Raw genomic sequence first — 23,788 nt, 5'->3', positions numbered from 1 at the left:
ATATCTGTTTAAAATTGGAAGTTTAAGCATGATTCTAGGTGTATCTAACAATATTTTTATTACCATCCAGTTCAAAATATTTTCTCTGTCCAATTGAGATTTCAATTTTGACTCACATGATATGTAATGTGTATTTCTTACTTTCCAAATATCTGGGGAGACTGTCAAGTTACTTTTTATTACTGATTTATAGTCTAGTTACATTATGATTATGGTCAAAGAATATCCTTTATATATTCAGTCATTAAAAATTTTTTGAGACCTGGTTTATAGCCTTGTTCATTTTCAATACATCTAAGTTTTGTATTACATGAAAAGAATGTGTATTCTTTGGATATGGGGTGAGTACACACACACACACACACACACACACACACACACACACTATAGAGAGAGTTTGCTAATCATCTTATTCAAATCCTTTATGTCCTCATTGATTTTTTTGTCTGCTTGTTTCATTGGTTATTGAGAGAAATATGTTGATGTACATTTTCTATGTGAATTTGTCTATTTTTTCTTACCATTTTATCAATTTAATTCCAATAGTTTGATGGTACCTTAATATCTTCTTGATGGGTTGAATCTTTTGTCATTAGTAAGATTCTCTCAATTTATAATAATACATTTTGCCTTAACTGATATTATTATAGCTGTACCACATTTACTTTGTAATTGCTTGCATGTTATTTTTAAACCTTTTTTACTATTTTACTTTGAACCCTCATGTAGTGTTAGTTTTAGTTGTATTTTTTTATAGATAGCATATAATTGAATTTTGACTTTGCATGTCTGAAAAATACCTTTATTATCTCTGCACACGTTTTTTGCTACTCTATGTGTTGTCTATTTCCTCTGCGTGAGTACCTCATTTTTGAGCTTTTAGTTTTGAGCTTTTTTTTTCTTGTTTGAAATTTACCTCAAATACATGGTAATGTCTGAAGTGCATTCATTTTCAGTAGTGGGCAATAAAAAATGATTGGAAAGTCTGTGCATAGAAAGTCTTGTGACCAGTAAGACTTGTATGGAGGGGAATTGTGGTTGATGGGAATTTGCATATTTCATTGGGTGATCCTCAATTCTTAATGAATCTTTTGGGGAGGGTAGAGCTGGTTAGTTTTCTTTGAGATGAAACTCCTGTCTTCAAGCCAGATAAAGAATATTGTAGGTAATTGGACTCACTGTTTAATATAAAAAAGTTGTGTTTTTATAGCTTATGTTCTCACTAAGGTGTCTAACTCTCTGCTTGAATTTCTCTAGATAGCAAATCCCATCTTAGCTAGTGGGACAAAAGTCATTTTTTGGTTTTATTGGCTGGAAGAGAGTACATGAGCTACTCATCATGTAGGATTTCCAACTCCTGTTTTAAGTTCCATCCTTCCTCTCCCTCACAACCAGAAATACTGAGCCTTCAGCCCCTGAGTATTGTTGAGGTTCAGAGACAGAATTTAGTTCCTTCTTTAATATCCCCAGAAGGATTTTATACTACAGAAAAAGTTGAAACCATCACTATTTCTCAATCTGCTTTGCAAAAATTTTATTAAAATTTCTCATTTTCTATTATCTCTTCTCCTACTCTGCAGGTTTATTCCTCTCTTCCTATACTGTCATATTAGTTGAGTTTGGAGAGGGGAAACATTTCTTCTCACTCCACCAATTTCGCATGTAATCCTGCCTCTGGAGTACTGTTATATATGGCACCAAAGAACCTCCTGGAAAATAACATTGAAGGGACAGTTAAAGCAAGGATATCTCATTTATGGGCGGGTATTGAAATGGAAGGAATTATGTGAATAAATTGTGACATATTTTACTCCTCATCCCATGGGTTCATTCCTGAATCTTAAGGTGGGACAATATATTTGCAAATCATAGATATAATCGTTTCTCTAACAATTAGTGATGTTGAGCATCTTTTCATGTGTCTGTTGGCCCTCCTTATGTCTTCTTTGGGAAAATGTCTGTTTGGGTCTTCTGCCCATTTTTAATTGGTTGTTGGTTTTTTTGATATTGAGTTGTATGAACTACTTATACATTTTGGATATTAACCCTTTATTAGACATATCATTTGCAAATATTTTATCCTATTCAGTAGGTTACCTTTTCACTTTGTCAGTGGTGTGCAAAGGTGCCATGCAAAAACTTTTATTTAGTTAGGTCTCATTTGTTTATTTTTGCTTTTGTTACTTTTGCCTTAGGAGATGGATCTAGAAAAAAAATATTGCTGCAATTTATGTCTAAGAGTGTTCTGCCTATGTTGTCTATTAGGAATTTAATGGTTTCTGGTCTTACATTTAGGTCTTTAATTCATTTTTATTTTATTTTTGTATATGGTGTGAAAAAATGTTCTAATTTCATTCTTTCACACATAGCCGTCTAGTTTTTCCAGCACCACTTATTAAAGAGACAGTCTTTTCTCCGTTGCATATTCTTGCTTCCTTTGTCATAGATTAATTGACCATAAGTGTGGGGTTTATTGGGGGGCTCTATTTTTGTTGTTGTTCTATTGACCTATGTGTCTGTTTTTGTGCCAGGACCCTGCTGTTTTGATTACTGTAGTTTTGTAGTATAGTCTGAAGTCAGGGAGCATGATACCTCCAGCTTTGTTCTTTTTTTCTCAAGATAGTTTTGGCAATTTGGGGTCTTTTGTGGATCCATATAGATTTTAGGATTACCTGTTCTAGTTCTGTGAAAAATGTCATGGGTATTTTGATAGATTGCATTAAATCTGTAGATTTCTCTGTGTAGTGTGGGCATTCTAACAACATTAAATCTTCTAATCCAAAATCACAAGATATCTTTCTATTTCTTTATATCATTTTCAGTTTTTCTTCATCAATGTTTTATAGTTTTCAGAGTATAGGTCTTTCACCTCCTTGTTTATTCCAAGGTATTTTATTGTTTTTGATGCGATTTTAAATGGGATTGTTTTCTTGCTTTCTCTTTCTGATAGTTCATTTATTAGTGTATAGAAAAGCAACACATTTCTGTATATTAATCTTGTATCCTGCAACTGTACTGAACTCCTTTATTAGATCTAGTAGTTTTTATGGTGGAGACTTTCAGGTCTTCTATACATAGTATCATGTCATCTGCAAATAGTGACAGTTTTACTTCTTCCTTCCAATTTGGATGCTGTGTTGTTTTTTTTTTTTCCTTGTCTGATTTTTGTAGCTAAGACTTTCAATACTATGTTATAAATGTATTTGTTTATTTATTTATTTACTTATTTATTTATTGGCTGTGTTGCTGCATACGGGCTTTCTCTAGTTGTGGTGAGCGGGGTCTACTCTTCATTGTGGTACATGGGCTCCTCATTGCGGTGGCTTCTCTTGTTGCAGAGCACAGGCTCTAGGCATGTGAGCTTCAATAGTTGTGGCTCATGGGCTCTAGAGTGCAGGCTCAATAGTTGTGGTGCACAAGTTTAGTTGCTCCATGGCATGTGGGATCTTCCTGGAGCTGGGATCGAACCTGTGTCCCCTGCATTGGCAGATGGATTCTTAACCACCGTGCAACCTAGGAAGTCCCTCCAATACTATGTTAAATACAAGTGGTGAGGGTGGGCATCCTTGTGTTGTTCCTGATTTTAGAGGATAAGCTTTCAAATTTTCACCATTGAGTATGTGTTTAGCTGTGGATTTGTCATAAATGACTTTTATTATGTTGAGATATGATCCCTCTACACCGACATTAATGAGGATTTTTATCATGAATTGATATCGAATTTTGTCAAATTTTTTTTTCTGAGCCTATTGATATGATCATGTAATTTTTTATCCTTCCTTTTGTTAATATGGTATATCACATTAATTGATATGCTGTTATTGGACCACACCTACATCTCTGGAATAAATTGCACTTGATCATGGTGTATGAGCCTTCTTATATATTGTTGATTTTGATTTGCCCATATTTTGTTAAGGAGTTTTGCATCTATTGTATATTCATCAGAGATACTGGCTTGTAATTTTATTTTCTTTTTTCTTTTTTGGTAGCGTTTTTTATTTTGGTCTGGTTTTGGTATCAGGTTAATTGTGGCCTCATAGAATGAATTTGGGGGTGTTCCATCCTTTTCGATTTTGGGGACTGATTTGAGAATTGGTATTAGCTCTTCTTTGGATGTTTGGTAGAATTCTGCAGAAACTAAACTTTTGGAAGTGTGTATGCTGTAGTGTATTCAGAAATTGAAACAGAATGTTGTACACATGAAATTTATGTAATGTTATAAGCCAATGATAACTCAATTAAAAGAGCAAATGAATACTAGGCATTTCTCCATATTCTCTGTGGGTGTTTGAGACTGTAAGGCATCAGCACCACTGTTGATATTAGCGTGTGCTGGCACAGACATGGGGTAATAATGTGGGTGCATTGGTGACCAATCTCAGAATTGGAGAAAGTAGCATAGGGCACAATAACAGAATTTGCAATATACCTTTGGGCTCTCACACACTGATAAAATGAGTAGCTGTAGCAACCACTTTGATGGACATCAGTAAAAGTGAGGATATCTTTGGTACCATCTTTGACATTAGTATCAGCTGGAAAAAAGGTCGCTAAAAGGACTGCTTCTAAAAGCACAAATGAAACTCTATGAAAACTCATTGAATTATTTGGGAGAAACTTGATGAGCTTGAAATGCTCACAAGTGGGTGAAAGTGTGGCTTTATTTCCTTTTCTTCTTATCATAGGCTGGTGTGATATAGCCTGTGAAGCAAACATTGCAAAAGCCAAGCATTAAATTCTTTATTGTTAAGTCAAATGAAGCTGTACAATTAGTGAAATTGCAGAGCAAATTTACAGAGCAATAAAAACGATCTTACTTCTAATTTGAAGCACATTTGATAGTAATTAGGCATTCATTGTTAGACTAAAGAGATGCCCCATGAGCAAACGGGGCTCTTAAACAGACGGTCCAGTTCCAGAGATGTCTGAGGACAAAGGTGTGTGTTAGTTAGCATCCCAGTAGCATTTAACATCTGGGAGGTGTTTCAGAGTCCTGTTATCTGCTACGCCAAAGCACTGACACCATTGGCAAACTCAGTTCTAGGCTCCCCTCACAAACTCCTATGAAATTCTCTCAGCTCTGTAGTCTGCATTAAATGATGTCTGCTTAATCTGATCTGTTTCTTACCTTCTCCTGACACTTTGTAGCAGACCTATGAAAATCTTTGATCTGTCAGAAATTCAGCCTCCACACTCTCTAAGCTACACTTTATCTGTCTTTATTTAGTCTTTTGTCAACATGTTTTATTTCAAAATCAGGCTCACTTTAGATAAGCAAGCTAAGAGATGTAACCTATTATCTACTTTTTATCTATTAAATGCGCAGATACTCCCTCACTATCATTCATTTGACACCCTCTCATAGTGTGCACTATGTCTCAAAACATGGAGACACCTTCTAACAGATTGATTTTAACTAGAATCTGTGCACACTTTTTTTTTTAAACTGGAGAGAGGAATTTTATTTTAAACTTTGGCACACTTAGAAAATGTGTATATGTAAACAGTACGGTGAGATTTAAACAAAAGTCTCCCCATTGTCTTGGGCAGTGTCATAAAGAGAGGGCACAATACATTTATCCTTGTTCTTATTAGGAGGAATCTGAAAATGAAACTCAGTCTATCAGCCACACTGCTGATTCTTTTCTTGCAGCCAATTTAGTGGCATTCCTTTCTTTTTTTTTTTTAAGAACTTTTATTGAGATACAGTTAACATACAATAAACTGCATATATTTAGAGTGTAGAATTTGGTATCCCAATCTCAATGGTGTTCCTTTCTAAAAGGAATTAAAGTATTGTTAAAACTGGACAAAGTATTCAAAACTACATTTTTAGGCTCTAAATTGTTTTTTCTTAGTGAATAGTTATGACTCTTTTCATTGCAACTGACAGCTCAGCCAAGTTAGCTTAAGAACAAAGATGGGAGCAGTAATAATTTCTAGGAACTAACAGCATGTCATGTGGAATCCAAAGTGTAGAAATGCAGGTTTCCAGAAGACGTTGGAATTAGACTCCCACAGCACCAATGTTCTCTCCTATCTGTCTTCTCTTCTTTGCATGAGTCAGACTGCCGTGATCCTCCTCCCTTTATCTCTATATCTGTCTCTAACTCCATCTCCATCCCTATTCCATACCCACCTCTACCTCTGCCTCTGCCTCTGCCTCTACCTCTACCTCTATCTCTACCTCTGCCTCTATCTCTATCTCTACCTCTATCTCTGTCTCCTTCTCTCTTGATTTCTTGCTGCAGATTTAGTTTCTCAGTTTATAGGCCATCAATAATTGCTGGGCTTTTTTCCATTCAACCTCCTGGAAAGAGATTTTCTCTTTCTCTTTTTGAGTCTTGGTTCTAAATAACCAGGCAAGGAAAAATTAGACTATCAGCAGGATTGGTTATTATAGTGTACATGTGTCCAAAGCTTACCCCTATGACGCTGTGGATGAGGAAAGGTGGTGTTGGAGGGAGGAAATTATTAGACAAGAGGTGCTGGAAGTGGCCACTAATTTTGGTATGCTGTCTCTTTCCTTTGAAAAACTTCTGAGTTTAAAAGTATCAGGCCCATGGTCTAGCATATAAAGAGACATCAGTAATGATTTGCTTAAAGAGTACATGAATATGAAATATGATATATGTTTATCTAATATAAATGTACATGCTGCAAGAATGGTTCTTAGATGAAAAATGGCCCCCCTTCCCCTTCACAAAGCTGGAGCCTAAAATTTCTTCAACAAGAATAGGGATTAAATGATTGAGAAATAGAGTTGGGTAGTCATGGGGAAGAGAATAAGAGGTGGTTAAATTCATATACATAAGAAGAGGAAGAAGGAGGAGAACAAGGAGAAGGGGAGAGAGGGAATGGAGAAGAGAAGGAGAAAATAATTATCACATTATCACAAAGCAATTATACTTCGAGTTTGAACATTTTGTAGCAAGAAGAAAGTCTCATTTTTTATGTTTATTTTGTTACACACAGTAGAAAAATTATAGTTTCTGAGGAAAGCCGATTATTGTATTTATGACCCAGTATTTTCCTTTTCTTAAATCTTTTTTTTTTCTTTTTTTATTGGAGTATAATTGCTTTACAATGTTCTGTTAGTTTCTGATGTACAACAAAGTGCATCAGCTATATGTACACATATATCCCCTCCCTCATGGACCTTCCTCTCCGCCCCATCCCACCCATCTAGGTCATCACAGAGCACTGAGCTGAGCTCTCTGTGCTATACAACAGGTTCCCACTAGCTATCTGTTTTACACATGGTAGTGTATATATGTCAATCTTAATCTCCCAATTCGTCCCACCCTTCCCATCCCCACTCTGTGTCCACATGTCCGTTCTCAATGTCTGCATCTCTATACCTGCCCTGCAAATAAGTTCATCTGTACCATTTTTCTAGATTCCACATATATGCATTAATATACAATAATTTTTGTTCTCTCTTTCAGACTGACTTCACACTGTATGACAGATTCTAGGTCCACCCACATCTCTACAAATGACCCAATTTTGTTCCGTTTTATGGCTGAGTAATATTCCATTATATACATGTACTACATCTTCTTTATCCATTTTTCTGTCTTGGGCGTTTAGGTTGTTTCTGTGTCCTGGCTTTTGTAACTAGTGCTGCAATGAATATTGGGGTAATTGTGTCATTTTGAATTATGTTTTCCTCAGGGTATATGCCCATTAGTGGGATTGCTGGGTCATATGATAGTTCTATTTTTAGTTTTTTAGGAAACCTCCATACTGTTCTCCACAGTGGCTATATCAATTTGCATTCCCACCAACAATGCAAGAGGGTTCCCTTTTCTCCACACCCTCTCCAGCATTTATTGTTTGTAGATTTTCTTGATGAGGCCATTCTGACTGGAGTGAGGTGATACCTCTGTAGTTTCAATTTGCATTTCTCCAATAATTAGTGACGTCGAGCATCTTTTCATGTGCCTCATGGCCATCTATATGTCCTCTTTGAAAGAATGTCTACTTAGGTCTTCTGCCCATTTTTTGATTGGATTGTGTGTTTTTTTGATATCGAGCTCCATGAGCTGTTTGTATATTTTGGAGATTAATCCTTTGTCCATTACTTCATTCACAAATATTTTCTCCCATTCCAAGGGTTGTCTTTTCATGTTGTTTATGGTTTCCTTTGCTGTGCAAAAGCTTTTAAGTTTAATTAGGTCCCATTTGTTTATTTTTGTTTTTATTTTCATTAGTCTAGGGGGTGGGTCAAAAAAGATCTTGCTGTGGTTTATGTCGAAAAGTGTTTTTCCTGTGTTTTACTCTAAGAGTTTTATAGTGTCTGGTCTTACATTTAGGTCTTTAATACATTTTGAGTTTATTTTTGTGTATGGTGTTAGGTATTGTTCTAATTTCATTCTTTTACATGTAGCTGTCCAGTTTTCCCAGCACCACTTATTGAAGAGGCTGTCTTTCCTTCATTGTATATTCTTGCTTCCTTTGTCATAGACTAGGTGACCATAGGTGTGTGGGTTTATCTCTGGTATCTATCCTGTGCCATTAATTTATATTCCTATTTTTGTGCCAGTACCATACTGTATTGATTACTGTAGCTTTGTAGTATAGTCTGAAGTCAGGGAGCCTGATTCCTCCAGCTCTGTTTTTCTTTCTCAAGATTGCTTTGGCTATTCAGCATCTTTTGTGTTTCCATAAAATTGTAAAATATTTTGTTCTAATTCTGTGAAGAATGTCATTGGTAATTTGATAGAGATTGCATTGAATCTGTAGATTTCTTTGGGTAGTATAATCATGTTCACAATATTGATTCTTCCAACCCAGGAACATGGTATATCTCTCCATCTGCTTGTGTCATCTTTACCTTCTTTTATCAGTGTTTTAGAGTTGTCTGAGTGCAGGTCTTTTGCCTCCTTAGGTAGGTTTATTCCTAGTTATTTTATTCTTTTTGCTGCAGTGGTAAATGGGATTGGTTCCTTAATTTCTGTTTCTGATCTTTCGTTGTTAGTGTATAGGAATGCTAGAAATTTCTGTGCATTAATTTTGTATCCTGAAACTTTTCCAAATTCATTGATTACCTAGTAGTTTTCTGGTGGCATCTTTAGGATATTCTATATATAATATCATGTCATCAGCAAACAGTGACAGTTTTACTTCTTTTCCAGTTTGTATTCTTTTTACTTCTCTGATCGCTGTGGTGATTGCTGTGTGTGATTTGAGTATAATCTCTTCAAATATTTTCTCAGGCCCTTTCTCTTTCTCTTCTTCTTCTGGGACCCCTATAATTTGAATGTCAGTACATTTAATGTTGTCCCAGAGGTCTCTGAGACTGTCCTCAATTCTTTTCATTTTTTTTCTTTATTCTGCTCTGTGGCAGTTATTTCCACTGTTGTATCTTCCACTCACTTATCTGTTCTTCTGCCTCAGTTATTCTGCTATTGATTTCTTCTAGTGTATTTTTCATTTCAGTTGTTGTATTGTTCCTCACTGTTTGTTTGTCCTTTAGTTCTTCTAGTCTTTTAAACATTTCTTGTATTTTCTCAGTCTGTGCCTCCATTCTATTTTTGAGATTTTGGATCATCTTTACTATCATTCCTCTGCATTCTTTTTCAGGTCAGTTGCCTGTTTCCTCTTCATTTATTTGGCCTTGTTGGCTTTTACCTTGCTCCTTCTTCTGTAACATATGTTTTTGTCATCTCATTTTTTTGATGGGTGGAGCTGTGTTCCTGTTTTACTGGTTGTTTGGACTGAGGCTTCAAGCACTGGAGTTTATAGGCAGTTGGGTAGAGCCAGGTCTTGGTGCTGAGATGCAGACTTTCAGGAGACCTTACTCTGATTAATATTCCCTGGGGTCTGAGGTCGTCTGTTAGTCCAGCCATTCCAACTTGGCGCTCCCACCACAGGAGCTCAAGCCTGACCCCTGGCCTGTGAACCAAATACCCACAAGCCATGCAGTGCAGCAAAAAAAAAAAAAAAAAAAAAAAAAAAAGGGCAGAGCAATAACAAATAATAAAAAATAAAATAAAATTAGAGAAATAAATAATATATTAGAAAAAATAAAAATATATATGAAACAACAATAACAAGGTAAAACAGAACCACAATAGCAGAAAAGAAAACAAGGGCCAGAAAAGTCCTTGGCCTTGGGGGGGCGGAGCTTATGCACAGGCGGGGCTCAGGGAGGGGTGGTGTTTAGGTGGGAGTGGGGCCTATGCTCAGGACCCACTAGGCTGGAAAAGGCCCTCGGTGGGCAGGGCTAAGGTGGGGTGGAGGGGCAGGAGGCAGTACTAGGCTGAAGACCCATGCGGCCCTAGGGGAGTGGGGGGCAGGGCTTAGGCTCAGTGCCACTGGATGGGGTCTCAGAGCTTGGAATTGTAGGCCCAGGACACCCATAGGCTTGCCAGGATCCGAGTGAATGGGCGAAACTCTGGCCACGTTCCCTTCCTCTGATCCTCTAGGGTCTCTCCGCATTCCCACTGATCCCCTCACTGTGAGTGGGCCCCTCCTAAGAGTGGTAACCCCTCCCCTCCCCCCAGCCATCCCTCAGGGGTGCTGGTCCCATCTGCCTCCACTTTTCCTTCCCCCTTGGTTCCCCCTATGTCCCACCCAGTCACTTGGGGGTTCCTCCCATCCCCTTAGGTATCTGAGTTCCCTGACCAGCATCTGGTAGGTGCCCTAGCTGTCAGGAGATACAAACTTCATGTCCTCCTCTGTCCCAGTGTTTTCATTCCATTATTTCTCATCTATTTTGACTGTTTAACAGCCATGAACACTTGCCTTCACTGACACATACACATTAAAATCAAACTTGCTTTTTGTCCTACTTTGAGCAGCATCAGAATCTTAGCAGGATGTGTAAATTATTTTATGCATTTATAAGTATTTTGGAAGGAAGCATCATTATGTAGGATAAATTAATGAATGCTGTTCTGGCTTAGCTTGCAATTCACTTTTACAATTCCAATATATCTTATATAGTTATAAACACATTGAATGTTATTTAACATTAAAATGTGATTGTTAGATATAAAATTAATTTTAGGCAATTTGTGACTCTCTGAATCCCCTTGGGATTTATTAGGTTTCTCTTAGCAACAAACTGAGGATTTTAAAAGTTTGTCCTTTCTGTTATTTTCCCAGTCACTTTAGTAAAGATACACGAAGTGTCTTCATTGTGATTATTTAATTCATTACAAGTATAAGACAGGCTGATTTTGAGCACCCAATTAGATTGTATATTCCTGGAGTATTTGTGAAGTTGAGAAAAAAAATTGAACTAAGAAAAAACTTGGATATAACCACAAAATTTCTGTAACTTTTAAATTAGTTTTGAGGCTATATTGTTTTATAACCTTGTAAACTTCTAAATTTTGACTTTAAAGGACAAACAACAAATGTAGTTTGGCAGTATACATTTGAAGGGCAATGAAATAAATTTTTTTTTTCACATGGATAAAATAAATGTATTTTGCTATATAGCTCTTTCACTGTTTGTGCCAGCAAATTGGTACCTAAGGTTATATATTGATATGTAGCCTCATTTAAAAAGATTGTTTTAAAACAATAAGATTCAGCAGATATCATGCAGAGATTTTTACAGTATTTTACTTTTTTCATTATTAGTCAACTAACATATTAGAATTAATAAATTTACAGTGTATGATTGCAGAAAGTTGAAGATGTATTCTTCATTTTGATTTGATTATATTCTAACCTCTAACTTTTTATTCTAGAAGAGGTATAGAAATGATACGATGATATTCTATGCTAACTTTGTTAGAACATCATAATTAACTACATTGCCCATAATTTATCTGTGGGTTTTTTTTTTTTTAGTTTTTCTTGTATTGCAAATCCTTGCTTTTATCTTTATCCTTTTATTCTCTTCCTAGTTTGGCCCTGGTATCAGATGATCTAAATAATCTTTTTATGTTAACTGACTACTTCATTCATTTAAACATTTTTGTATTCCTAAATCATACTATACACTGGACAAAAATTTTCAGCTGCCTAGATGAAAGAGACATATTCTTTACACTTGAACTAACTCTTGTGATAGAGAAGGGCAATGTGAGATAATCATTAGAAGACTTTGGGAAATTTATTTAACATAGAAGTATATTCAAAGTGTTATAGTAACACCAGGAAAAAGATGACTTTTAGGGATAATAGCAGTATATTTCTCAGTGGACAGTCTGAATTAGTAATCTTAAGCCAGAAGAAAGGTATGGCATTCCAGACAAAGGGAGAATTGCATGCAAAGATGCTAAGGTATGTCATAGAATGGTGGGATAACTGGTGTGATTGGTTTCATGGTGGGGAAGAGGGCCTGAAAAAAGGAGATTGTGGGATGAAAGATGAATCTGAAAAATAAGATAACTTGGAGAGAGTGAAGGGTCTTCTTATCCATGCTTTGCTTTTGGGGAACCACTATATTATTTTGGAAATGTGAGCCAGTACGTCAGAGATATACCATTTTGCATACCTATTATGAAATAATTGTGCTAGAAGCTTTATATTCTTTATTTCGTGTAATCTTCAAGAAACCCTGTGAAAGGAAGGTATTTTTATCCTGATTGTGCAGATGAGGGGATGGATGATTTTCAGGTTAATAATTTGTCCTAGGTCACAGAGTGGGGAGGTGGTTTGCAAACCCAATATTTCTGGTTCCAGGACTCTTGCTCTTCTAATACACCATATTAATTCTCCAGAAGTTACCGTAATGGCAATAAAGAATCTCTAATGAAGTGAAGTTAATCACAGGGAAATAGGAGGCTATCATGTAATTCAGATTAGAGATGGTTATGAACAGAGTTAAGACATTGGTAGTGGTGAAAAACAGCATAGATTTGAGGGGCTTTCAGAAGTAAACTTAGTGGTTAACCAAATGTTGAAGGTAAGTGAGAGGGAGGAGTTGATGTTATACTAAGGTTTCCGTATCAACTACAAATGAATTTCATTGAATGGGCTTAAGCAAGACAAGGGAGGAATGAAAGGAAGAGTTCATGTATGTGCATGTGTTAATCAGGGTGGATTTGTCCAGTGAAAACTCCATCTACAGTCTTATATATGTCTTCTTTATAGAAATTAGCTGGAATGAATGACTAAAGTTGGGAAACTTGAGTTCCTATTTTATCTGTAAGCATTTTTGGGTCCAGGTGCAATTTTAATCACTCTAGCCTCCTTCCAATGGATATTTCTCTGGAACTTCATACCCCTACGTGTTGCCTGGAAGGTCCAGACACATATATTGAGCTCTGTCAAAGCCTTTCAATAGTCAAGAACTAGATATTTGAGCAGAATACTAAAATGTGGTTATTTGGATAATCATTGAAAAGGTGACTGGATTAAAGGCTATTAATCATTTCATTACAAACAAAAAGATTGAGAAAGGTTAATGCAAAAGATCTAGGTTTAATTTCTGGCATTTTATAGTGACAGATTTTCACCTCAAGCCTTAAGAACATTTAGAGTTTTTGGTTGAGTTTCATTGTGATTAATGCAGGTCTGTACTCATGTAAGTCAACTCCTTATCCATGATTTACTTGTGTATGAAGCCCCCAATCTTGTTTATGTTGCCCAGACATGGCTGAGAGAGACAGCTGTGGCATTATGAATCCAGCTGGCCACAGATGGATCTTCAGTGAAGCATGAATCCATACTGGTTTGGTGATCTATGGTTACTGCCTCTTGTTAAACTTTCAGAGATTCAGTTCCTAAATCACCTGGCATTGACTGCATCCACTTACATATAAGTAATAGACTGAAGTAAACTGGAGCCTTTGTTGCTTGTGTTCAAGACTCTCACCCGTAAGGCCAATTCATTATATTATCATTTTATGGACTCTTTAGCCCACGTTAGAATCTGTTTAGTTTATGGCCATTTAGCACATAGGTTTCACTAGGTATGCTAGGCTTTATAACTCATGTTTTCAGGTTGCTATAATTATGAACCTTTCCAAGAGCCTGTTGACGTTTCCACACATGTGTTATGGATTTGACAATTAACCTTGAAATCTCAAGGGAAAACAAAAAACAAACAAACAAAACCAAACTGGAGTTGTAGGCTGAAAAGAAATTTGTTTAGAATCTTAAAAGAAATTATTAACAATAAATATTTACCCGGAAGGCTGGTAAGACTGCAAGCTTTTTAGATCTAAGCATAGATAACCAGCTAAAGCACAAAGCAAAACAAACAAAAGATGTGTGAATAGTTGAAATAATTGGCTAAAACTGAACAGAACTAAAACTTTAACAGTTCCTCCTAGCAAATAAAATTAATTAATTAATTAATTTACTTTCTTTTGATCTTTATTGGACTATAATAGCTTTACACTGTTGTGCCAGTTTCTGCTGTACAACGAAGTGAATCAGCTGTATTTATACATATATCCCCATATCCTCTCCCTCTTGAGCCGCCTTCCCACCCTCCCTATCCCACCCCTCCAAGTCATCACCAATTTATCGAGTTGACCTCCCTGTGTTATGCAGTTACTTCCCACTAGCTATCTATTTTTCTTAATTCTGAATCACTATCCAAAACTGCTGTGTGTATAAACTCCACAACTTCACTTTTTCAGAGTCCAATGTGATATTCAAACTGGCCAGAATTGCTGATATAAATATATGCACACTCTGTCCTTTACAACCCAAGCATGAAGTATTGTTAAATGTTAATGGATATGCAAATCAGCGAACTAGTGGTTGAAAGTTTTATGGCAGGTCTCTATACTGGAAATTCTTCTTTACATTTGTCCAAAAGAGCAAAATTAAGAATAACTACTAAATTTTTTGGGTACAATATATCGTTTAAAATTTTTATTTTATTTTATATTGGACTGTCGTTGATTTATAATATCGTGTTAGTTTCAGGTGTACAGGAAAGTGATTCAGTTATACACATATCTCTTCCTTTTCAAATTCTTTTCCCATTTAAGTTATTACAGATTATTGAGCAGAGTTCCCTGTGCTATACAGTAGGCCCTTGTTAGTTATCTATTTTAAATATAGCAGTGTGTACATGTCAATCCCAAACTCCCAATTTATCCCTCCCCCTGCCGCCTTTCCCCTTTGGTAATCATAAGTTTGTTTTCTATGTCTGTGAGTCTGCTTCTGTTTTGTAAATAAGTTCATTTGTATCAAATTTTTTTTTCGATTCTGCATATAAGTGATGTCCTGTGATATTTGTCTTTCTCTGTCTGACTTAGCATGATAATCTCCAGGTCCATCTATGTTGCTGCAAATGGCATTATTTCATTCTTTTTAGTGGTTAAATAGTATTCTATTGTATATATGTACCACTTCTTCTTTATCCATTTAGGACATTCAGGTTGCTTCCATGTCTTGGCTATTGTAAACAGCACTGCAGTGAACACTGGGGTGCATGTATCCTTTCGAACCATGTTTTCCTCCAGATAAATGCCCAGGAGTGGGATTGCTGCATTATGCGGTAGCTCTACTTATAGTTTTTTAAGGGACCTCCATACTGTTCTCCATAATGGCTGTACCAATTTACATTCCCACCAACACTGTAGGAGGGTTCCCTTTTCTCCACACCCACTCCAGCATTTATTGTTTGTAGACTTTTTGATGATGGCCCTTCTGAATGTTGTGAGGTGATATCTCATGGTAGTTTTGATTTGCATTTCTCTAATAATTAGCAATGTTGAGCATCTTTTCATGTGCCTGTTGGTCATCTGTATGTCTTCTTTGGAGAAAAGTCTAGAGTAACTACTAAATTTTATGTATCACTCTTCACTTTTAAATATATTAATTAATCCATAAATTCTCTGTGCTATCTCCTCTGCATTATCATGGCATCCATTCCCCTATTTTGTGCCGACATATCTTTCTAGATGAATACAGGATAGTTATTCTGCAGTCAAGGAGATACAAATGGAGTTGGAGAAGTGAACACACAAAACCATTTAAAAACATGTTTAATGGCTTTCTCTGTGGAAAATTTCTTCATGATACAGTCTTATTTTATTGCTGTTTCTAGGCTTACATATCTAATATGTCAATAAATATGGGTCACTTTTCATTGAGTCACTTTGTTAATTCATACATTAAGCAGATGTTTATTGCTTATTTACTGTTTTCAGGCAGTGCTCTAGGTTCTGGGGAATTAAACAGTGAAAAAAATAGATAAAATATCTCCCAGTCCTCCTGGAGCTTACTATCTAGTTTTAGCTATTGTTTTCTCTCTTGGTTTTCAGTGATGGCATCCTGTTTCTTAACATCCTGGTAATTTTTGAGTGAATGATGGATTTTATACATAAAAATGTATAGAGGATCTATGACACTTTATTATTCCTGAAAAAGTTCACTCTTTCCTCTATTAGGTGGAAAGAATAGTAGCTTATCACTTTAATTCAGTTGTTGAATGGACTGGGTAAGGCCTGATTTACAGTCCATCCATCAAGGACCCATCCATCTCTGGTTTTCTCCAGCCTGCCATACCCCTGTGTATTTTGGGCCATTCTCTCTGGCAGGTTCTGAACTATAATGTTTCCTCAGCATGGTGAAGTTGCCAAACCTCTGCTATACTTTACAGAGACTTTCTGCTTAATCTCTCAGCATCCCCAGTGCATAAGTTCATAATTTGGTAAATGTCTTGAAAGGAAAACCAACTGTGTATCATGCTCTCTTCTGGGCTTCTCTTTTCTCACAAGAATCATGGCTTCTTAAATTTCAGTAGAAGAATGATGCCTTCTCTTACATACATCTATACAATGAGAAAGAATATAGCCGGAAATTTCTACCCCAGCCCAATGTATTATAAAATTAATTGGCAGAGAGGACAGGTAGAGTTGTATCATTGAACAAAATCTTCAAAATAGGTGTCGTTGAGAAAGCTGGACAATTAACAGAGCTAATACTCTATAGTATACTGAGTTCACTGCCAAGAACTGCTTAGATGGATGAGTTCAGTTTAAGTGGGAGTCCAAGACCTGATGGTAGCTCTGGGGAGTTGTAGCCTCCGGATGCCACTTTTGACTTCTTATTATAAGTTATCTTCACAGGAAGTAATTCTTGATTGTCATTGTCTTACTAAAATACTGGAGAACAGAGATATTCTTTGTGTTTTTTATGTCTCTACTAGCACGTGTAGGAAGAGGTATAGCACAATGGTTAAGTGCCTGATTTGGGAGTCAATCACATTTAGATTCAGATCTTGTCCATTTACTGGATGCTCGGCCTTGAGAAAGTTGCAGAAACTCTCTAAAGCCTTAATTCCATACCTGTGAAATAGGAATAACAGTGCATTTCATTGTTCTGATAAGAAAGTTGTTGGAGACTTGGTTTTTAAAGTGCTAATAACAATCTCTAGCACATTGCTAGCATGCAATTTATGGTAGCTGAAGTTGTTTTTGGCTATATGGAAGCGCAGGCAATTAGAGACCCAGAATTTTGAAATGAGACCTTAAGATATTCACATAGCCCATTCAAAGTGGTTGAATGAAGCACGTAGAAAGAGTTGTTTTAAGAATTCATGTTTGTTTTCGTTGTTTTAAAAAAAAGCTTTTTAAGTATCTGTTTATTTTATGGATTAAAAACTCTCTTAAATAATTCTAGAAAAAAATAACTGAATTGGAGATGGTTTAACTCTTAGTGACTTCAAAAATGTGCTTCTTCATAGTTTCAATAGGTTACTAACAAACATATCATTCTCTACTGCATATTGTTTTAAAGTTAATACTCCAATGTAAAATAAAAAGTTAAAAAAAAAGTTAATCTAAGAAGAATCATGTTTAACTGGTACTCTAAGTTGTACAGGTATTACCGTGTTTAAGAAAAGGAACAAAATTTGAAGTAAAAGAAACCTAACAACTATACCCCAATAAATTAAAAAAGTAAAGTAAAAGAAATCTGAGTGGAAAAACTTAGTTAAAAAATATATAGAGAGAAATTTGGTTCCTAACTACCATTCATTAGTTATGTGATACTGGTTGGGCAGGTTAAGTGATCTCTTTGAGTCCCAGTTTTCTCAGAGAAATTACAATATGGGAAAAATGATACTTAGGATTTTCTTAACTATCAAACAAGAAAATGAAACTGCATAATAAACAATAAGTATGGTCTTTTTACTTGTATTTAATGATCGGGTGTACCTTTGAATCTCTCTTTGAGCTGTGAGGAATGTGAATTGGTCTTATATAGAAAGCAAACAAGAATTAGTTATGCAAAAAGAGTGACGAAACGAAATCTTCTGGTTATTGCTATTTAAGTAATAATTTAAACCCTGTATATATGAGTCAAATTTTACATAGTTTCACTGTGTGGAAATTCTTCTTAAAGCTTTATATTATTCTGAACATTATTCAGATATGATATTATACCTAAAGCCTATTCCCAGCACCTTTTCAACAGTTCTGACTTGACAGAACTGAAGGAAAGTGAGCTCTTCTCCTCCTGTCAAGTTACTCTAATTCAGGAATTGTTTCAGTGCTCCTCATAGTTGAGTGAGCGTGAAATGATGCCTTTTCTGAGTATTTCTGTTTGATTTTCCAAGAGCTGTTGTCAGTCCTACAGCTCAAAAACGAAAGGCGCGTGGTAATTGGTGTAGCCACAGTCAGCCTTCAAATCTAAATGGAACTGACCCAGACACCCTCAGAGCTCCTCCTAGCCTTTCAGATTTGTAAGCATAGATGATAAGACAAAAGCAAGAAAGCTATGGAAAGGGGAAAAAAGTCCCTTTGTATGTTGCTGAACCAGAAAGCTTTGACTGTATGGCTCTCTGAGTCCGGACAATGTCTTGTGTGTTTGTTTCCACAGAGCATATATCATTACAGACTATATGGGCATCCGAAATGAAAGTTTCATGAAATTAGCTGCAGTAGGGACCTGGATGGGGGACTTTGTCACAGCTTGGATGGTAAGAAATTTTAACTTCACCCATTTCAAACGTCAGATGGAAGACATGTTCATAATGTTGGATACACACTACTTTTCTTTTTTTTAAACCAGTAACCTCATGAATTATTTTACTTCATATTATATTTCAAGTCATATTCCAAAGTAAAAAAAAAAAAGGATCTTGTTTTTATGCTTAGCTTTATTACATTTGCGCAGAGCCCTCAAACGTGAGAATTCTCATTTATTTCACAAAATTTGAACACACAGTCATTTCAGTAACAGGCTTGTTGGATATAATCCAAGTCTAGTTATCCGTGGTTTTTCAAGCAGCAAGTCACAGGAAGTGCTGAGCTCTAACTGTTGGTTCCTAAGTGTCAGCCCGGCATCCTGATGTCCAGCGCCTTGCTCACACAGCCACACACTCTTTGTTTTGTTACATCTTCCTCTGTCCTCCCAAGGATTATACGTATAGTTTTATTTTCCCAACTAGTGTGAATTGGATTTGACTGGATACACACTACTTTTCATGGTTTAGAGCAAAATAGTTACCTCTCTTTCAAAGGGGACAAATTCATGAGTATAGACAAATCCAGAGATTATATGCAATATCTGTTTCCCTCAGGAAAAAACATCAATACAATTATAACACTAATGATGACTGTCCACCAGGATATATTTACATATGAAATATGTGTAGATGTGTATATATGTGTATGTACAAAAAATACACATATGCATGCATATACGACATACGAACATATACACATTCACAAAATTAATGGAAAATTCTTTCCTGTGAAGTTCTGAACAATTTTGTGAAGATTGTTTGTTTGTTTTTGACGTGTACACTTGTCAGGTAAGAAATGCTGTTCGGCCTGTCTCAGAAGACCATATGACACATTCTTTAAGGACTTTAAAAATAGTTTTCTACATTTGTTTTCCTCACTGAACCTACTAACTTAATGATAACTAAGGAGTTCTGAGAGTTGTCTTTTAATCTCTTCCGAGCGTTATCAGTCTTTGCTGTTATACCTCTGCAGCAATCAGACAAACCCTGTTTCTCGCTGAGCTCGTCTGCTGGGAGAATAATTCTGTTTGTAACCATTGAGTTAATTAAAGACAGTATGTAGCTTAAGGGTCTTATTTAGGTCCTGTACGTTTCTAGGAGACTCTCAGTGCAAAAAGCATACCTCTCATAAAAAAGGCACACTTTGTCCTTCACTGACACCTTTCATAAGTGTAGTTAATCCTAATTAGCTTTATTCAAATTCATTCACTTGAAAATGAGAGGACTTCTCAAAAGAAAGATGATGCCCAGACCAAACACGACTCGGCAGGGACACGCAACTACAGATGTGTTCCTGATACTGCAGGAGGACTGTCGCAGCAGTTACTGCCACTTCTGTTGATAGCTTTGCTTCTTACCTAGAACAGGTGTTTTCGGGGAACAGGAAGCAGATATATCTTTTTTTTTTTTTTAATTTTTTTTTTGGGGGGGTACACCAGGTTCAATTATCTGTTTCCATACACACATCCCCGTACTCCCTCCCTTCCCCGACCCCCCCGCCTCGAGTCCCCCCCACTCTCCCTGCCTCAGTCCTCCAAGGCATCTTCCATCCTTGAGCTGGACTCCCTTTGTTATACAACAACTTCCCACCGACTATTTTACAGTTGGTAGTATATATATGTCTGTGCTACTCTCTCGCTTCGTCTTAGTTTCCCCTTCAGCCCCCGCCCCCTCCCATACCTCGAGTTCTCCAGTCCATTCTCTGTATCTGCATCCTTCTTCTTGTCACTGAGTTCATCAGTACCATTTTTAGATTCCGTATATGTGAGTTAGCATACAGTATTTGTCCTTCTCTTTCTGACTTACTTCACTCTGTATGACAGATTGTAGTTCTATCCACCTCATTACATATAGCTCCATCTCATCCCTTTTTAGAGCTGAGTAATATTCCATTGTATATATATGCCACATCTTCTGTATCCATTCATTTGTTGATGGGCATTTAGGTTGAAAAGCAGATATATCTTAATTGCTACTACTGTCATCCTGCACGAGTATCAAGTGACCATAAAAGAGTTTGTCTAGCCTGTTTTTGAACTTCCTCCCACCTCTGTTCAGTTTTAGAATGTTACCAGAACAAATTACCAGATGCATTCCATTTTATTAACTTTAAAATCGAAATTTGAAAATGTTATTTGTTTGTAATTTTTAGACATTGCAATGAGAATAAGCCAGATGTTAAGACCAGGCTGCCTCATCTATTTCCATTGAGAAAAACTATTTAAAAGGAAATATATGAACTTTAAACTTGTAATTTCCTTAAAATTTGAGGTGATGCCTTTTAGAAATTTCTGCATTAATTGTGGATTATGATTTTGTCTCCATTTTATGGTGACTCTGCTTAATAAAATGGAAAAGAGAATTGGGACACGAGTTCAGAAATTTGGATTCTCTGACCTTGCCACCTATGGTTTGACCTTCCGCAAGTAATATACAATCCTTTGAGCCTTGGTTTGCACATTTCTTAAAAGGGATTAATAGTTGCTACTGGTGCTACAGGGTTTTTGGTGAAGACTAAATGTGCGGTCCTGGGGCAGGACTTAAAATGCTGACGTGTAAGGGAGATGTAAGTGCTTTATTCTTATCGCTCATGTTTTTGGACCCCCATCCTCTGGACGAGGCCCAATCCCTTGAAGTAATGGCAAAGGCAGGTCTTTGATCCAAACCTTAGGCTTCCCAGACTTCCTGTCCCTTCTGTGAAGCTCCAGGAACGTGAGAATCCCCCCTTATCCCAAGCCTGGGGTCCAGAGCATCTGAAGTTTCCTTCCTGTTGCCCCTGCTAGAGCAGACTAAAACAGCATGGTACACTGCCTCCCCACTTCTGCCTGACGCTGACCCTGATCAAAGGCAGGGGAGAAGCAACAGACCAGCAGAACCTAAGAGCCGCTCCGGAGTTTGCAGGCTCAAGTCAGCCATTTGATACATAAATCATTTTCTTTTCCATGATGACATCATTATTTATTTGTGACGCAGTTCCAACCAACTTCTCCATAGCCTTTCCCACAAAATAGTGTATCCTAGGCCACAGCTCAGCCCCTATTTACTGGTTATATTATTATTTCTTTAATTTGGCTATTTTTCTTTTGAACCATTAGGTGGGGTCCAATGCCCAGACAACATTGAGAGGCAAACGCATGGTACGACTTTGACCAAAGACCTTTAACCCTTCCTGGTTGGATTTCTACCATGCACTCTTCTGCCCGACTCTTGTGGTTTAGGGGAATACCAATAATTCTACAGTTCAGTCTGTAGTCTTTCTCTTTCCCCATCATCTGGCTGATCTTCAGAGTTTTCTCCTAAATTTACTACGTTAATGCCTTCTATTTCTACTAGCTTACCTGTTAACTTTTTACCCTTTCCTGTACTATAGATTACTACTCCAATCAATATGTCCAATACCACAGAAGTAGGACTGGATTGAGAGTCAAGAAAACTATGTTATAGGTTTAACCCAGCAAACCTTCTGGGCCTCTCATCTTTTCCTTTCTGTAAACTGGGGGAGAATCAAAATCCCTTTCTGTTTATGTCATTGAAAAACTCTTTCCCCATTAGCGACAGGGAGAGAAATGGCAAAAGAAACATTTCTCTCCTGATTTGAGAGTACAGTCACACAGGCAGGATTCCCAGAGCACATCATTTCTATTCCCATTTTCTATTCATTGACTAGGTGGTAAGTTTCCATATAAATATTTATATGTCTACATATGTGTGCATTGATAACATTTTAAAAAAATAATAGTTTTCCTCATGAGAGGAGTCTAAGGAAGCTTTGACCTTCATTTGTCTATAGAATTCTCATCATGAAATGAATATCAGTGATGAAGGTGACTGTTGTGGAAAAGCAAGTGACTATTTACATTTCCAATAAAAGTGTGCCTTTCAATGTATTTCAGAAATAGAGGCTTTTTCTATGGTGGAAATAGTTCAAAACTCTTGCTTGGTTTTAAAAGGCACATCGGGACTGATGTGATCCACAGGCAAGGGCAGTATCAACCAATCTGACAAAAATCTTTGGCCCTCACACTACTGAGCATCAAGCTCTGCTAGGTTCAATTCCCTGGCAGTCCTGATGTTTCCAGGCTCTGTGGTGTGCCTTGGGCAGAAGGCTATAAGTATATGTCAGGGTTAAAGTTACTAATTTTGTTGTCAAATAGACTTTTAAAAAACTAGTGTAAAAGAAATATATAAAATGACCAATGATTTAACTCAGCTTTGAGCTGGCCCTTCATGTTAATAGTTGCAGATATGAGCTCTACCGTGAGGACGTGCGCAAAGCAGAAATGCTGGGTGTCTCATGCAACACCATTGCTGTGTATCCCCACGTCTGTCCACACTCTGTGCCGTTAAACAAGGAGCCGAGGAGGGTCGGCCGGTCCCACAGCAGATGGCTCCAGCTTGACCACCTCCCCTTTTGGAAGACAGAAGTCACGGCCTCTACCGAGGTCTACGGTGGCAGGGGATTTTGAGGACATCACGATGGCCCTTGCTTCTGCCCCTCACTTAATACCAGAGGGAAAAATCACTTCCTGTGTATGTATACCCAGTCATCATCCCCTTTTCCCAGCTCCTGATTCCTCCTGCTCTGGTGGCTTTCTCTTACAGCAGTGAGTGGTCCATGGCTCATCATAGTGACAGGGGCATCAGACTGCAGGTTTGAAGTTCATGGTTGTGGGGAGGTGAAGGAGGATACAAATACAGTGCAGATAGTCCTGATGGTAAACACTGAAGTCGTCATAAAGCACCTCACATCATAAAGCCACACACTGTGTGTACAACTCCCAACAGTCGTGGGAACTTGGTTGGTCTTGACCTAACGTTCCTGGAATTGTCTGTGGGCCTTTGTGTGTGTGCTGCCACTGGCAAAGCTTCCACCGCGGAGTCGTG

At 37.1% G+C, this 23,788-nt stretch overlaps 1 protein-coding gene across 14 annotated transcripts in view; it reads left to right on the top strand.

The window, feature by feature from the left end:
• The window catches only part of TMEM117 (transmembrane protein 117), a 528,774-nt gene that overhangs the window by 277,564 nt on the left and 227,422 nt on the right, over positions 1-23,788 (top strand). For 12 of the 14 annotated variants that reach the window (XM_057701206.1, XM_057701208.1, XM_057701209.1 and 9 more), the window contains one exon: positions 18,757-18,856. The exons of 1 other annotated variant lie outside the window; for it this stretch is intronic. In XM_057701206.1, the coding sequence (XP_057557189.1) occupies positions 18,757-18,856 (100 nt within the window). Of the gene's footprint in view, positions 1-7,491; positions 7,554-18,756; positions 18,857-23,788 lie in introns of those variants that run through there. One more of the 14 variants, XM_057701218.1, reaches the window with a different exon arrangement.

This window comes from Hippopotamus amphibius, chromosome 12 (assembly GCF_030028045.1).
Source record: "Hippopotamus amphibius kiboko isolate mHipAmp2 chromosome 12, mHipAmp2.hap2, whole genome shotgun sequence".
NCBI lineage: Eukaryota > Metazoa > Chordata > Mammalia > Artiodactyla > Hippopotamidae > Hippopotamus > Hippopotamus amphibius.
This window is presented reverse-complemented; position numbering and strand designations above follow the sequence as displayed.